Consider the following 17529-nt stretch of genomic DNA (forward strand, 5'->3'; position numbering starts at 1 on the left):
TTACAAGAACTTCAACGTCACAAGCTTCGATAACCTATATAGCCACCTTGACAACATGCAAGTATTATATCTTAACTTTACTTAACAACGATGGAAAATGGAAACTTTGGTCGGTAATGCACACTAGTGTCCAAGGAAAAATCATATTGTGCCAATTCTCTAACTCTTCAACAATGCGAGAATGACCTAACAAAAAGTTGCTTCGCACACTCTTGCTCAAGACTGTGCAAAACAAAATCAATTTATATGTTTCCTCCGAACCTTCAATTACTACAACATCTGGTTTGCCTCACACACATGGAAACAAATCTATTTATGTGGTCACGGAGGAGGCCAACAAAGCTTCGACACATAAGATACAACTACAGCTTGTAGAAAACTTCGCACACTCTTGATCAAGAGTGTGCGAAGCAAGATCAATATATGGATTGGTTGAAGCTTGAAAAAACTTCTACCTTTAAGCTAAGTGTCCACAGAAAAAAGTTTCAACCACACAAGATATGTGCCCAAAGGAAAAAGCTTCAACCACTCAAGGTATGTATCCAATGGAAAAAGTTGCAGCCACTCAAGCTATGCGCCCAAAGGAAAAAAGCTTCAACCACTTAAACTATGTGTCCAAAGGAGAAAGCTTTGGCCACTCAAGCTATGCGCCCAAAGGAAAAAGCTTCAACCACTCAAGCTATGTGTCCAAAGGAAAAAGTGTCAGTCACTTAAGCTATGTGCCCAAAGTAAAAAAACTTCAACCATTCAAGCCATTTGTCCAAAGGAAAAAGCTTCAAGCACTTAAGTTATATACACAAATGAAAAAACTTCAACTAGATTTTCTTTTCCCACCAAAAAAAGAAAGAAGGAATTGGACTTAAGAAAAAAAAATATATGTACTTGGGCTACATCCAAAAAAAAAAGAAGAGGAAAGAATTTTTAAAGTCTTTTATCTTCAATGACTCGGGAAATATAAGACACCTCCTTCGATAATCCTCATCGATAAGACTCTCATCAACTATACAAGGAGACCGTTCTTGTACAATTAATTCCTAATGTCATTTTGTGCTTAAACTCGTCATTAGAACTCACTCATGATGATTATGCTTAAACTTATGTCTAGTGTAAAATCTTCACTATTAATGAGGACTCCTCTACCCTCGTGGACGTAGCCCAATTTAAGGTGAACCACGTACATCTTGTGTTGCTTCCCTACCTCTATCTCTTTACATATTATCCTCACCAGGTCATGGAGCTACCTTGCAATGGTTCCAAACTTGACATTTTATGTCGTTCCAAAGTCTCACTGATTTTGTGCAACAACATTTGTAAATATTTTCTTACAAGCAATTGAGCCCGCGCAATGACGTGAGCTTTAAAACTGTGTTAAACAGGTGGAATATATTAAAATCTATTAGCATCCTTATGTTCAACAAAGAATAAAAAATAGATGTTTGTAATATATAGCAAAAGTTTTAAAACTCTTTAATTCTTCTTTCTAATTAAATTTGACAAATACGTACAATCCAACCTTCGACCAATTCAAGCGTATACATTTTCTTTTCTTCTATCAAATTTGTCATATCACCCAAGGTCATATGCAAAGTTAGCTAACTAAAAACATTTGTGTTAAGTTGTGCAAAAAGTTGAGTACACTTTAATTGAAAAAAATAATCACGAATACAATTAAGCAAAAAGGGGAAGGAAATAATCCTGAGGAGCTAGAAATATTTTGACTTCAACAAGAACCCAAACTATTTATGATTATAAGTAAGTTATTCCTTTATATAGAGAGGTTTTACTGTAGCATTCATAGCTCCTTTAGCTTTTTATTAATTTATTGAATCTCAAAGAATACTTACATTATTGAAAAGAAATACAAATGCAAAAGGAATTGAAATACAAATACATAAACAGGAAAATTATTCACTTAAATGTTTATAATTTAAATGTTTATAATGAACAATAACTTTCTTTTAATTTCTTCAATTCTTCTTAAGCAAATTTTTGAACCAATGTGCTGAGAGTTTTGGGTGTCTTTTCAGCCCATCATTATAATCCATGTAGTTTAAACCAAATCGGACGGTGTATCCAAAAGACCATTCAAAGTCATCCAATAATGTCCATGGAAAGTATCCCTTCACTTTCGCACCATTTCTGCACACACATACACAAATGTTCAAATGGATTAGGTCAATATAATGATTATATAACAGTAACTTAAGAAGGCTAGGCAGCATATAGCCTTAATTAATTTGTTAATAACTACTTACTTGATCGCCGCTTGAAGGTAACACAGGTGACGGTAATGGTAGTCAATTCTACTAGTATCATGAAGAGCCTCTTCAAGTGATAGTTCTAGATTATTTGACTCTAATACACCTACGTACATATATTATTGCACAAAAAATTTAATTTAATTTTTCCTCTAAAAATATAAAAAACGTGTACTTTCATTTTACACCATTATAAATATGTGAAACTTTTGAAATAAATATGTATAATTTAATAAGACACTTGCCATCCAAACATAAAATCCAAAGATCGTAAGGCAGCATCTTTATCTTCCTTTGACTCCGAAGCAGGCTCAAACCAGTATGACACCAATGTTATCCCTATCAAGCCTTTCTGAGATGCCTACACAAAAATATGAATTTTGGTTGAATAAATAGGAGTTATAGAAAAAGATACAACCATTAGATTATCTTACTACTGAGAGTATTCCCTCTTGTATTACAACTCAATAATAAAGATTCATATAGAATTCTCGATTAGGAGCCAATAATCTGACCCAAAAAACAAAATTAAAAAAATTAAAAAAAAAATAGTTATTGAACCTGATATCTATTCCTGTACAATTCTACAGCTGCTCCATGAGCAAGAAGAATGTGGTGTGTCACCAAGTATGGTTCAATGGCTGAATCTCCACCGGTGCAGTTTAGGTTTTGCCAAGAAGAGCAGCGTCCCGGTGCTAGAGTCCCAACAGCATAACCCATGCTACTTAAAGTATATGGCTCATTTACCGTGAACCAGTGCTTGACTCGATCACCAAATTCCTTATAACAAAGTTCTGCATAGTCTTTAAAATAATCGATGCAGATACAAATTTATGTTACCTATATTAGTACGTATTTTATCAAATTATCAATGAGAAAATAAATTTTGTTCACTTGCACAATACGAGGGCTTAAGAAACCACCATATTCATCTTCTAAAGCTTGGCGAACATCCCAATGAAAGAGTGTTACAAACGGCTTTAAACCTATAATACATGATCAGTAAAATCAAATTAAATGTCTGATTGAATGCTGTTCTAAAAAATCATGTAATAATTGTTTAAGGTAGGATGATTAACCATTGCGTATGAGTTCATTGATGAGATTCACTTAACGTTCCATCTAATTAGAACAAAAATAACAAGAAAAAAAGGGTTACCCAGTAGATAACTCAATCACTTTATTTTAGTTAAAAGTATATAAAGAGAATAATTTTCTTGTAGGAAAAATAATTCGTGTGCACAATATTGACATTGGTCCCAACCAAATATGAGGATGTGGAGCAACTTACTTGGTAATAATCTGGACCATGAAATAGAGAATCTGTAAGCATTCAATTCCATATCCTTCATAATCCCCACATCTTCCTAGAATGACAAAAGTATAAAATTTAATATTGAGGATCTCATTATATATATTGTTTTTTTTTTATTTTTTTTTTATTTTTAATAAACGCTCCAATTTAATATGTTAATGTGTGCCCTTCCAGTATAAAGGGTCAAGAGACAAAGTTATGAGGTTCTAGACCTTATAGCGGTGATATTGATCTATAGCAACGTCTCCGTTACTATCATCAGTGATTTTTTCTGCAGTTATTCAAAAACAAAATGGTGAAATCCATATCCTGTGCAAAGTAGTTTATATGCGTGCGCATTGATGACCACGTACTGTTGGTCTCCCAACAAAGTGCATGGTTATTAGAGAGGTTGGAGTTTACTTGTCCTCACGAAGAAAAGAATGTGGTGCTATTTATACTCCTTTGAAATGAAGTAGCTAAAGTTTTCATATTACCAATTGATTAAATCACAGACCTGGATGTTTGTGGGTGTAGGTATCCCATATGCTTGGTCCTCTTCCATCTTCTTTTACTGCACCTTCATACTGAAATATACACACATGCATATACGTAAGAGTACTACTACACACGCAAGGAAGATGTCAACATTATAAATCATGCATGGATGCTAACTGCATGTACAAAATACACCAAAAATATGGCAAATAATCCCAGAAGATATATATATAATACATATATATACTGACCTGGTAAGATGCGGAACCTGTGTCAAATATGAACCCTAGTTCAAAACTGCTGCGATTGAGAAATTCGCAATGAACAGGTGGATCCGTATTAGTTGCTTTGCTATTTGTCAATGCAAAGCCAATGAGTAGCAGCACAACAAAGAGCAAAGATCGTGAATATTTCACTGCCATAACTCGGGAGTTCTGATATCGATCGAGATAATTAAGTTATCTCCTCCTGGAATATTGCATGGGGTTTATATAGAGAAAGAGAGGAAGGGATATGGTGTCTACGTACTAGCTCATGAGAATAGTAAAGAGCTAAAATTTGTAAACAAAATTGGCTTTGAAAGTCCTAGTTTAAAGACCAAGTCATGGTCTGTAGTTTCAAAGAAAGCACGTTTCAGGTACCCAAAAGTTACGTACGTACGTAAAAGAATGGATAATCCTTGCGTTCCACCAATGAGGAATGCACATATTCTACAAATATTATATCGTAATCGTTCAGTTTCTTAATCTTTATTTGAAGATCATCTAAACAAAAAGAATTATTTGAATATGAGATCGTTTAGTCATTTAAATATATGAACTCAATCGACAATATTGATACTAAGTAAAAGATTTATAATGAACTATTCATTTTATTGATATACGTGGATAATTAAACAGTCTTCAATTTGAATAGTTTTTTGTATATATAATATTCAAATTAAGATTAAGAAATTAATAACTTATACGATATATATATATATATAATTATTCCTTGAGTTGAAAAGTAAGGTAATGTACACAACTGTTCGATCAATCTCATCTTAATTTGAAATGATCAATCCTTGAGTTACCCTTGAGTTTTCCAGAAAAACAAAATATTAACTGCATTAGGAAACAAAGAGTCTTTTATCTGCATGTTTATATTATGTTGAAGGCATAACTTTTGAAGTTGAATATGGAAGATTAGCTACAAAGACTTGTTCAAACAGTAGAAAATTATTTGACCCAACAAAAAAGTAGAAATTTATGACCAGAATTCTTTACGTAAGTACATAATCGATAAAGATGAAGAATTTAATCTTGATCTTTTTCTTCTTGTGAGAGTTTTAATATTGAATCTGTAAACCCAATAGTTTTTGTGAAATTGTCTTTCCACGCTAATTAAGAAGGCATCGAAATAGCTAGGTTCTCAAGTTGGCTATTTTGCTCCTAGAGATTCTGAAAGGATACCATTGGGGTGGCTTTTTCGAAGGTTTTTGGACACCCTTCAAAGTATAGTAGTTACACATTCTTCTTGCTAGTACAAGAAAGAGAAAAGTAAAGGGTTAAAATTTGTAAACAAAATTGGCTTTGAAAGTCCTAGTTTAAAGTCCAAGTCATGGTCTGTAATTTAAAAGAAAGCACGTTTCTTGTACCCAAAAGTTGTGTACGTATGTAAAAGAATGGATAATCGTTGTGATCCACCTATGAGGAATGCACATATTCTACAAATTTTACATTGTGATAGTTCAGTTTCTTAATCTTAATTTGAAGATCATCTAAACAAAAAGAATTATTTGATTTGAGATCGTTTAGTCATGTAAATATATGAACCCAATCGACAATATTGATACTAAGCAAAGATTTATAATGAACTATTCATTTTATTAATATATTTGGATAACTAAACAGTCTTCAATTTGAATAGTTTTTTGTATATATATTATTCAAATTAAGATTAAAAAATTAATAACTTATACTATATATATAAAAATACATTATCTATAAATAAAAAAAATTATTCCTTGAGTTGAAAAGTAAGATAATTACACAACAGTTCGATCGATCTCATCTTAATTTGAAATGATCAATTCTTTAGTTACCCTTGAGTTTTCCAGCAAAAGAAAATGTTAACTGCATTAGGAAACAAAGAGTTATTCATCTGCATGTTTATATTATCTATCTCCAACTGTTGAAGGCATAACTTTTGAAGTTGAATATGGAAGATTAGCTACAAAGACTTGTTCAAACAGTAGAAAATTATTTGACCCAACAAAAAAGTAGAAATTTATGACCAGAATTCGTTACGTAATTACATAACCGATAAAGATGAAGAATTTAATCTTGATCTTTTTCTTCTTTTGAGAGTTTTAATACTGAATCTGTAAACCGAGTGGTTTTGTGAAATTGTCTTTCCACGCTAATTAAGAAGGCATCGAAATAGCCAGGTTCTCAAGTTAGCTATTTTGCTCCTAAAGATTGTGAAAGGATACCATTGAGGTGGCTTTTTCGAAATTTTTGGACACCCTTCAAAGCATAGTAGTTACATATTCTTCTTGGTAGTACAAGAATGAGACAGTAAAGGGTTAAAATTTGTAAACAAAATTGGCTTTGAAAGTCCTAGTTTAAAGTCCAAGTCATGGTCTGTAATTTAAAAGAGAGCACATTTCTTGTACCCAAAAGTTGTGTACGTAAGTAAAAGAATGGATAATCGTTGCGTTCAATCTATGAGGAATGCACATATTCTACAAATTTTATATTGTGATCGTTCAATTTCTTAATCTTTATTTGAAGATCATCTAAACAAAAAGAATTATTTGAATTTGAGATTGTTTAATCATTTAAATATATGAACCCAATCGACAATATTGATACTAAGTAAAAGATTTAAAATGAACTATTCATTTTATTGATCTATTTGGATAACTATACAATCTTCAATTTGAATAGTTTTTCGTATATATATTATTCAAATTAAGATTAAAAAATTAATAACTTATACTATATATATAAAAATACATTATTTACAAAAAAAAACTTATTCCTTGAGTTGAAAAGTTAGATAATGTACACAACTGTTCAATCAACCTCATCTTAATTTGGAATGATCAATCCTTTAGTTACCCTTTAGTTTTCCAGCAAAAGAAAATGTTAACTGCATTAGGAAACAAAGAGTTATTTATCTGCATGTTTATATTATGTATGTCCAACTGTTGATGGCATAACTTCTGAAGTTGAATATGGAAGATTAGCTACAAAGACTTGTTCAAACAGTAGAAAATTATTTGACCCAACAAAAAAGTAGAAATTTATGACCAGAATTCGTTACGTAAGTACATAACCGATAAAGATGAAGAATTTAATCTTGATCCTTTTCTTCTTGTGAGAGTTTTAATATTGAATCTGTAAACCCAGTGACTTTGTCAAATTGTCTTTCCACGCTAATTAACAAGGCATCGAAAAAGCTAGGTTCTCAAGTTGGCTATTTTGCTCCTAAAGATTGTGAAAGGATACCATGGGGGTGGCTTTTTCGAAGGTTTTTGGACACCCTTCAAAGTATAGTAGTTACTTATTCTTCTTCCTAGTACAAGAATGAGAACAGTAAAGGGTTAAAATTTGTAAACAAAATTGGCTTTGAAAGTCCTAGTTTAAAGTCCAAGTCATGGTCTGTAATTTAAAAGAAAGCACGTTTCTTGTACCCGAAAAGTTGTGAACGTATGTAAAAGAATGGGTAATCGTTAAATTGCAGGAACTCACGAGGAAGGCGAGTACGTTTGTACTCGAGGCGCGTGGGTAGCTCCCTTGTGCTCAGCACGTGGGCACGTGGCTACCTGTGCAGCCACTTGTGGTGGTGCATGACCACGCGTCCGGCCTCCGGTCGAAGAGTGGTCGATGTGTGTGGGTCCGTAACGTCGAGTAGATTATTTTCGTATATTTAAACCTTATGTTAAAGCAATCTACAGAGGTTTTATTTAAGTTTTTGTATAGGTGTTATTAATTAATTTAAAATAGTTATTTCACATGTAGGGGAAAAGTACCCCGAGGACGTACGGGGTCAGGCAAGGCTCGGAGGCTTCATTTCGATTGCGTAGCTATAAGTGGGTAGTTTGTTTTTATACCTATATATAATTATAGTTTCCATGAATGCGTATTTACTTCATTTTTATGCTTATATTGCCAAGTATCATTATTGTGATAATAAATGTGATAAATGCTACTATATGGTTGCGATATTACTGTCATGACATTCATACATATTTGTACATGCTCATCTTGCTGCACTCTAGTGTTAGTACTCCGCCTCAGGGCCAAGGCCAATCCTTCACGTGTATGTTCACATCTGCATCGTTCGCTTGCCTTGGATCCAAGTTAGGTGACAATCCTATAGTACAGATTGCATTAGGCAATTCCGACTCATATGTGACCGTGCTTCAGCACCAACCTTCATGTGAACGTAGTATTAGAGCGTATTGATTACACCCAATCCTGTTCATGTCAGAAATTATCTGTACGAACTCGTGTGTCAACTTAGGTGGATGAGCACTTAGTTATACTTGATTATCACACGATTATATTACTGTGGCATTTGATATATCATGACTTTGCATATTTCTGGTTATATTGTTGTTGTACTTTTGTTTACATTCTTACGTAGTATGTTTTACGGAAACTATACTTGTTTTACAGTGAAAGGTTACTATGTTCGAAAATAAAGGTTTTCTTACAAATGTTGTTTTGCTAGCCACTTAACTTTGTTTTTCACCCCTCTAGGTTTAGTAGCGATGCTTACGCGTAAATGAGGATTCTAGCAAATCTCAGGAGATGGTTATCTTCAATGGTATAACCCTCATCCTATTTCTATATTGTCTTACGCTCTGACATCACGTGTGAAATGGGTTCAATCCCGCTCACCCGCGCACTCTTTTGATTAGGCACTTTTAGGTTTAAATTAATTCACATCCTTTTTCCACTACACTACATTTTATGGCTTCGTCACCCTCCAGGTGTCAACCAACACAACTCGATTCGAAGTCCAAGTGGACATTTCGGGTCAGGGTGTGTCAAAACAATCCTTGAATTCCTTAAGTAATTTACAAAGCTCAGCCTTCATAGGCCAAGCCAATAAAGAACTAATAAATAAAGGATGAGGTTCATCCGCTGTTCCTACATTGATTTCTTTTAGAAGATCTTTGACTTCAGGTTGATTATCTTCAAGTTCGGCCAATGCTGCTTGGACTTTATCAAGTGAAAGTACTGATCCGTTATTCCCTTCGGTGACTAACTCCACCAAGTTTACACAAGAATTCGGTTGTTTGGAGATTGTGTACCAATGAGCCAGCAGTCGTTCCGTAATAGATGAAACTGCGGCTTTTCGCACGTCCTGTCATGTTGTATTAGGCATCAGGACAGTCGGCGAAGTTAGCCAAGCCGAGCCTTGCTGAATCCTGTTGAACGATTTCAGTGCCAACTTCAATGGCTTTTTGGACAAAGATCCTAGTCGGCATTCTTTCTTCATTGAAGCCTTGGAAGGTGATGTAGTCGACTTGGTCATCATAGTAGCGGGCTTGGATCATGTTGGTTTCAAACGACTGCTTGTCGGCCAGTTGGACTATAGCCGATTTGTCGTCCTAAAAAATAAGAACCTGATACAGCATGGAGGGGATGCAACCAGTCTGGTGAATCCAATCACGACCAAGCACGTATTGTACTCAATCTTTGAATTGACTATGAAAAATGTGATTTGATAGGATTCAAAGAACACACAAAGTAGCACACAAATGTCCTATTGATTTTCCTTATTAACACTAAGGTCTTTCCTGCAAAAGATTGTTTTATCTAACTACTTAAAATGTCAAGAAAACTGGGTTGCTATCCCTACTGACCAGCCACCGAAAAATAATTATTAGACCGAATTACACTTATCTAAATTCAACAAAAGTTTATAAGACAAATATTTGGGATTTTTGGAGTTGGTTTGCTATTTTAATTAAATCGGAAAAAAAAAACAGGACAGAAGCTGATTTTAAATAATAAAAACAGATTGTAAACACAAGTTAAAAGAAAAGAAAAAAAAAAAAACAAGTTAGGGGAAGTGCTATCCACCACCAAATAATCATGCAAATATGTTATGTTTCATTCAAGTTTCGTTTATTTCCGGATGTAGATGCTCAAGTCGGTTCAATGTTAGAATATAACATATTACTCTTTCTTATATTGTATGTTAAGAGAATGACGTTTTCAACTTAACTTAGTTCGTAGCATACAATCTAGAATGGCGTGTTCATAGATTTAACAAGTAGAAATCATTAAGAATGAAAAGAGTTTTGAGTCATCACAAGGCTCGTAAGTACTAGCATTGTCTTGCTTATTCTAGAAATTTATTCACATGTTAATCGCAATTAACAAGTACTACTATAGAACATATGTAGGTTCTCATTCGATAAGGGCATGCACACACATATTCATAGCATTAGAATCCTAAATATGCTAACTAAGTTTGCATCCATAAAAAAAAAACATGTAAAGAATTCATCACCGACATAAGTAGTGAATCAATTTTCATCTTTCCTAAAAGAAATTGAAACAAAATGTCATAACAAACTTGCAATCCATATTCGGGGCTTCAAAAAAGCCCCTAACTCCTGGAAATTAGTTACACATAATACTCAAATTAAACTAAAAGTAAGACATGAGTTTGAAAAGATAAAACTGAAAGAAGAGAATGCCAAGATTTCCTCCTTCCTCTTTTCTTTCTCTCCCAATGTTGTTGCCTCTTTTTTCCTCTTTTTCTTCCTTGCCTCTGCAAACTGCAGCCTTCTTGCTGCTTCCTTTAAACCACATCCTTGCTGCATCATTTTCTTTTCCATAACTCACCAACTAAATAGTCATTTAGTGATTGTGGATGCAAATTTCTTCCTCCTCGATCTTGGACGATTTTGCACCTACAAAACAATTAACACCTTAGGTTAAGGCCAAGAGCCTCACGCACCCACGATGAATGGGGGGGCTTTGGCCGAAGAACCTCCGATGCCAAAGTTAGAATTTAGAGAGAAAGAGTGTTTAGAGAATTTTGGGATTTTTGCCAAAGTGTTGGAATTGATTTTTTGATGAGAATAGGTGCCTATTTATAGAGTTAGGAGGTGGCTAGGGTTTTTAGGTTTAATTTAGGTTTAATTAGCCAATTTATTTGGCTATTTAAACATAAAATGAATGTTTTGGTGGTTTTTGAAATAAATGGCTAATTGAATAAGGAAAAAATGAGGTAAAAACATATATGAAATAGGTTTTGAATTGTTACCCATTTTGGGTACTCCTGACTTGGTTGATGGATGATTCTCCACTGCTCGCGTGTAGGAGACCTGGTATGCCTCGAGGGTATTTTTGTCCTATTTTGTCCAAAAATCCACGTGTCGCCTAGTGAATATTTTTGGCTCCACAAATGCCCCCACACCTGTTGGGCTGCTCGTAGGAAAGGGCAGCAGGTGTAGAGATCTTTTTGCTTTAGGAAACGTAGGATTGCTTCTTATTTTGATGTTGATTCTCTCTTTAATTGGAAATTAGGCCCTTCTAGGAAAGGGAAATAAACTTATCTCAAAGCCTATTTAAGTCCACCTTAAGTGGGTTATTAAATCAACTTTGGAGAGCAATTTATTCTACCCCACAAGAGAGAGAAAGTTAGAGGATATTTGTTCCCCCTCCTCTAGCAATCTTCTACATCTTGCCCGTGCAAAGGACCGTCTTTCGTTGATTTCTTCATCTTCTCCGTGCCGCACCGATGTAAGAAAATTTTAATTTTTCTTGCCTTCTTCTTGGATTAGTGCTATTGCGAGGCAGCCGTCGGGGTGGTGCAGTACGTCGGCTGGCAGGAGCCAGGAGTTGGCTCAGCATGGGCCGAGGAGATGTCGTGGCAGGGACCACTGCTTGGGCAGGCTTGGCTTGGCTTGAGCCAAGGGCAGCTTGTGCGGCTGGGCGGATTGTGGCGCTGGGGCGCAGTGCTAGGCGAGCCGCATGGCTCATGTCCTTTGGGCTCTTGGACTTGACTCGGGCCAGGCTGGCGATTGAGAGAAATGAGGAGATTGTGGGCCTCATGGGTTGCTGGAATGTTGGGTATGCAGGCCTTCTGCCTGCTGGAATGCTGGTTGAGCTCCCCTGCTGAGTACCATAAATGTCGTTGGCTGCTTAGTCCTCTTCGCTGAGAGAAATATGGGCTGCTCCCGAAAGAGGAGGTGAGTAGGATCAAGGCAGATGCATTGGCTCGTCCAATCACTGTTGTGGATCTTACTACAAATGAAGGTAAGAAAAGGGATCTTCCCTGCTTGCTCAAGAGATGCCGGCTGAGAAAAAAACCAAAAGCTTATTTCGCTCGCACGGGTTCGCCGACTGCCTTCAGGCTTGTGATTGACTTGACTTTTTCCAAGGGGACGAAAAATGAGGCTGCTAGATCTGAGCATGTGGCGCCTTTGGAGAGGTTTGCTATTATGAAGAGCGATAAGGTTGACTCTGCTGCTAAAGTGGCGTCAAGGCCTGCTCCCTTTGCTGCTGAGATTGATTCGCCTCAGATTCAAGATCTTAAGCTTGCAATTTCTGAGCTTCGTTTCGCTACTTATGCTAAGAAGAGAGTGGATGAGCTGCAGCGCGTCCGTGTTAGTCTGCTTAAGAAGAATGCGCAGCTGAAGGGTGAGAAGGATGGGCTTGAGGTTTTAAGACTTTCTCTATTTCTCCAGAAGACTTGCTTACTTTTACTTTTAAGGCTTTCATTGGTGAAGTAGTTGGAGAAGTTAGTGCCCAGACTGGGGCAGCCGGGGGTGAAGCGCCGGATGATGCCGCTGCTAAGAGCGTTACGGCTGTTGAAGGTGTGGCAACCCAGTAGTCGTGGGATGTCCAAGCTGCTGTAGTGTAGTATTTTAGGTAGCCTTTAGGATTTTCTTTGTTTTTCCTTGTAGCTCTTGTTTTGCTTGAACTCCTTCGGCCTTTGCTAGTTGTTTATAAACATATTTTCCTTCGTTTTTCTTCATCTTCACTTCTTTTGTTCATGCCCTAACCTTTAGACTTGATAGACCAGTGGCAGGCATGCTACTTTTTTATAAGCAGACAAGCTCGCGTAGCCTATGCAGCCGTAGGTGTTGGTGTAGAACTTTGCAAAGTTGTTAGCCATAGGGTTGGCAGCCGGATGCCTTACTTACAGAAGCAGACAAGTCCGCGTAACCACTAGGTTGTTAACCTTGAATTTCTTCAATTCCGTAGGTTGCGTAGCAAGTATCACAACACTTTAGGACTTGGTGTAGGTTGTTCCGCGCTTGGCAGAGGTGAAGCTTATCGACTACGTAGCATGTCGGCAGTGGATAAAACTTCGTATATGCGCGCTAGCTTGTTTAACCTTTCACAAGAATGTGCGGTTGTATAAGTCTAGCGCGACTTTACTGCTCGAAGGGCAAGCCGTAGGCAGTCTTCCGGAATCCGTAGGCTACCTTAGTGCACTCGGTAGCAGCTTTAGGATTCCAGGGCAGCCGTCCATCGGATGTACTGCGTAATGTGCCCTCTCCGTCTCTAGGGCCCGGTTCCCCACGGATTAGGCCAAGAGACCCAAAATCCTTCAGTTAGCTAAGCCTTGAAAAAGACCATTGCGGCTACTTCTAGGAATCCCGGCGCAAGCCATCGTGCATCTAGTTATACTAGGGCAGCCAGGCTCATCCACGTCTGGATATTCGGAGTGTAAAGTTTATCCTCCCGTCTTGGAGAGCTGACCCATATGGGTGTCGGGAAATTGGTTTATCCTCTCGCACTGGAGAGCAATTAGTTTACCCTCTCACACTGGAGAGCATGGTTGGTCCCTCGGGGGGCGCAATTCCTGCGATGGGTCCCTAAGAAGGGCACAGTCTTCTTTTGAAGTGCTGGAGTGATCACTTGTTGTAAGCATGCAGCCGAGCCAAGTTGTGATTACTTCTGAATTCCTCATTGAAAAACGAGTGAAACGAACGAGAACTTAGCTGTAAGGTAGGAACTGCATAACAACTGGATAGTCCTCGACTTGTGAGGTGGTGCCCGTCGAGCTTCTTAAGTCTTCGGGCTTTGATGTAGTCGGAGGTCACACATGGTACTTCTTCAAATTGTAGGCGCTCCACTACTTTTCGATCTTTTTATTGTTTCATGGTAGCGGAGGTATAATTACTCTTACCGCCTATTCTGCTGAGCTTGTACGGACCTTCCCCGATGAGATCTATATTTTTGGATGTTTCGGCCTGCCTATTGCTTTGAGGATATCTCGGCATGGACATATGCTGCTTGATGCCATATTTTTTGAAGAACTTCGCCAAATCTTTGCCCACGAATTGCAGGCCGTTGTTGGTAACGATGGATTAAGGGATGCCAAATCGGTAAATGATGTTCCTCCATATGAAGCGCTCTATGTCCGTCTGAATCGTGGTCGTCATAGGCTCTGCTTCCACCTATTTGGTGAAGTAGTCGGTTGCCACGAACCACAGCTGCTCGCAAGCCTTTGTAGTTGGATGCGTCGTTGACATGCGAATGCCAGAAATCTCCATTAAGGGAATATGTGCAGCTAAAGTGTGCTCGACTGCCTTCGGGGCATCGTTGGGCCGAGTTGTTGCGTTCGTCAGAAAACTTTGCATCTGCCAGGGTCTACGCCTTTATCGTCGCCGGTTTGGATTCGGCGGAATAGTGCGTCATGATGATGACTGCATGTAACTGTAGAATACAGGTAGTCGAGCCCCCAGCTCTTCTCGCATGATGGTAGAGCTTATTGCTACTTTAGATACCATCAAACATGCGAATAAGTCCTCCGCTGCTTCTAGGGATGTGATGTCGGGTACTTCTTCAAGTCCTTGAATGTGCATTGGCGAGCCTCATCCCAAAGTGCATGCTTCTCTGCTAAAGCAAAAGAGTCTGCCAGAGTTAGATCTTATTTCATGATCAATTTTCCGAATAGCGGGTGGTCTGCTGGAAGTTCTTTTTGGAAGGCTGCTCTAGCTATCGAGTCGTTGCATCCGACTATTTTTGCCTTCTCTATTTTGAACCTCCTCATATAGTCGCGAAGCGACTCCTTTGGGTTCTTCTTGATGTCGAACAAATGGTCAGACTTCTTTTTTATCGAGCGATAGGATGAATATTCTTTGGTGAAAACCAAAGAAAGTTCGTAGAAATTCCGGATGGATTGTGGCGGCAGGGTGTAGAACCAATCTTGCGCCTCGCCTTGTAGAGTGGTGGCGAATATCTTACACATAAGCTCATCGTTGTTTAGATAAAGGATCATTGCGCTTCGGTAGCGCTTTAAGTGTCTCTCCGGGTCTTCATCCCCTTTGAAAGATGTGAAATGTGGCATGCTGAACTCTCGTGGAGGCTCTGCCTGCTCGATCTCGTCCGTGAAGGGTGACCTGCTTATGTTGGTCATGTTCCGTCGTAGTGCCTCGTCGGTGACCTCGTTGCGTTGGAAATCATGCAATCGATTGGTCAAGAGTCTCTCTACTTCTTCCTGAATTTGCCTTTGTTGGGGTAGCGGAGCTCTCGGCTGCCCCCAGCCATGACTTGCTGGTCTAGGCTGCTCTTCCATGTGTTTGGCTCGTCTACGCCGCAAATGCAGTGCATGTGGTGCGTTCTTAGCAGGCGAGCGAGTTCTTCGCAGGCTGCTGGTTGAACTTGAGCTGGATTGAGTGACTGCTTCACTCCGTCCGTCGTGCTGCCTACTCTGATGTGAGGTGGATGATGCTCCTTGTGGGCTTAGCCGCGAATGAACACTTTGTCCGGAAGGTTGCTCATGTTGACTATCGGAGTGTGACCCCAACCGTGAATGTATGCTCATCCGTGGGCCTAGTCGAGAGTACACGCTCCTCCGCGCGCTAAGACGGGAGTATACGCTATCTCGGGGGCCCAATCGGGAATGTACACTACCTGAACGTTCAGCTCGTGGCTGGTCGAATGTCTGCTTTCCAGGACGCTGCTGGAAAGGTTCGTCTGCCTTTGGATCCCGATGCGTTGCAAAAGTTGATTCACCAAAGTTGTCTGTTGTGCAAGGGCACTCGTCAACTCTATGACTTGTCGAGACAAGTGTTGTTCGCCATTTGGATTGGAAGAGCTTGGAAGGAATGCGCCTCCTTGGGCAGTGGAAATGTGGTAGACTCCGGGCGCGAGATTTGAATTGGGAAATGTCAAATGCGTGAAAAAATATGGTGAGAATGCCCCCGGCTCGATGGTAGGTCCGGATGGTTGAGATAGTCTTGGGTCGACTTGGGCTGCTTGGAAAGCCACTAGAGCAGGATAGGCAGTGAGAGTGGGCTGCTCGTCGGGAGCAGGCTGGGTCATGAAAGCAGGCTGCTTGGTAGGAGCAGGCTGGGCCACGGGAATGGGCTGCTCGACGGAAGCAGGTTGGGCCACGGGAGTCGGCTACTTGACGGAAGCAGGCTGGACCACGAGAGTGGGCTGCTCGTCGGGAGCAGGTTGGGTCACGAGAACAGGCTACTTGGCAGGAGCAGGCTGGGCCACGGGAGTGGGCTGCTTGATGGAAGCAGGCTGGACCACGGGAGTGGGCTGCTCGTCGGGAGCAGGCTGAGTCACGAGAGCAGGCTGGGCCACGGGAGTGGGCTGCTCGACGGAAACAGGCTGCTCAATGCGCGGTGCATGTGAATGCGAGGCTTGGGCTTGGGTCCACGTAAACTTGGATGGCACGGCTTGGGTCGTGGTCTTGGTACCGTGAGCCTTGGATGGCACGGCTCGGGCCGTGGTGAAGGCTCCATGGACCTCGCCACGAGTGGCTACCGAAGTAGCCACCCCGGTGGTTCCCATGGTGGCCGTGGTGAAGGCACCATGGACCTCGCCGCGGGTGGCTACCGAGGTAGCCACCACGGTGGTTCCCATGGTAGAAGCTTGTGGTGATGATGCCGCTCCCCTTATTGTCGCATTTTTTGCCTCACGGATCTCTGGGCCGTGGTGAAGGCTCCATGGACCTCGCCACGAGTGGCTACCGAAGTAGCCACCGCGGTGGTTCCCATGGTGGCTATGGTGAAGGCACCATGGACCTCGCCGCGGGTGGCTACCGAGGTAGCCACCACGGTGGTTCCCATGGTGGAAGCTCGTGATGATGATGCCGCTCCCTTTATTGTCGCATTTAGCCTCACGGATCTCCGCAATCCCATTTCTTGAACATTAGAATTTTCACTTGTGGAATTTTCTAAATTTCTAGCCATTATATTTTGCTTATACGTTTTATCAAAGAACCTTTGCAAATAAAAAATTCTAATAATAAGAACGTATGAAAAATATTCAAATGGACTAGAAAATAAAGAAAAAACCTTTTTTGTGCGAGAGTCTTCTACGAGTATGGATTTCAACTCTCAATGAAAGCACCAATTTGTGGATGCAAATTTCTTCCTCCTCAATCTTGGACGATTTTGCACCTACAAAACAATTAACACCTTAGGTTAAGGCCAAGAGCCTCACGCACCCACGATGAATGGGGGGCTTTGGCCGAAGAACCTCCGATGCCAAA

At 39.6% G+C, this 17529-nt stretch overlaps 1 protein-coding gene across 4 annotated transcripts; it reads right to left on the minus strand.

Annotated features, from left to right (window-relative positions):
• Positions 1 to 1778: 1778 nt before the first annotated feature.
• LOC139196434 (non-cyanogenic beta-glucosidase-like) lies at positions 1779 to 4539 on the minus strand. 4 transcript variants are annotated; one of them, XR_011581344.1, is made up of 8 exons: positions 4302 to 4539; positions 4070 to 4139; positions 3786 to 3844; positions 3550 to 3625; positions 2820 to 3244; positions 2504 to 2610; positions 2256 to 2364; positions 1779 to 2139 (listed from the first exon to the last, which is right to left on the minus strand). XR_011581344.1 is itself a non-coding variant. In XM_070822380.1 (6 exons), the coding sequence occupies exons 1-5, from the start codon at positions 4470 to 4472 to the stop codon at positions 3352 to 3354; spliced, it is 405 nt and encodes a 134-aa protein (XP_070678481.1). In that variant the 5' UTR covers positions 4473 to 4533; the 3' UTR covers positions 3104 to 3244; positions 3338 to 3351. The 4 variants fall into 4 exon arrangements, 2 of the variants coding, with proteins under 2 accessions (XP_070678481.1, XP_070678480.1); XR_011581343.1 differs by having other exon boundaries at positions 2504 to 2619; XM_070822380.1 differs by lacking the exons at positions 1779 to 2139; positions 2256 to 2364; positions 2504 to 2610 and adding an exon at positions 3338 to 3380 and having other exon boundaries at positions 3104 to 3244; positions 4302 to 4533.
• Positions 4540 to 17529: the final 12990 nt, after the last annotated feature.

Source organism: Malus domestica, chromosome 05 (genome assembly GCF_042453785.1).
Source record: "Malus domestica chromosome 05, GDT2T_hap1".
NCBI classification, from domain to species: Eukaryota; Viridiplantae; Streptophyta; class Magnoliopsida; order Rosales; family Rosaceae; genus Malus; species Malus domestica.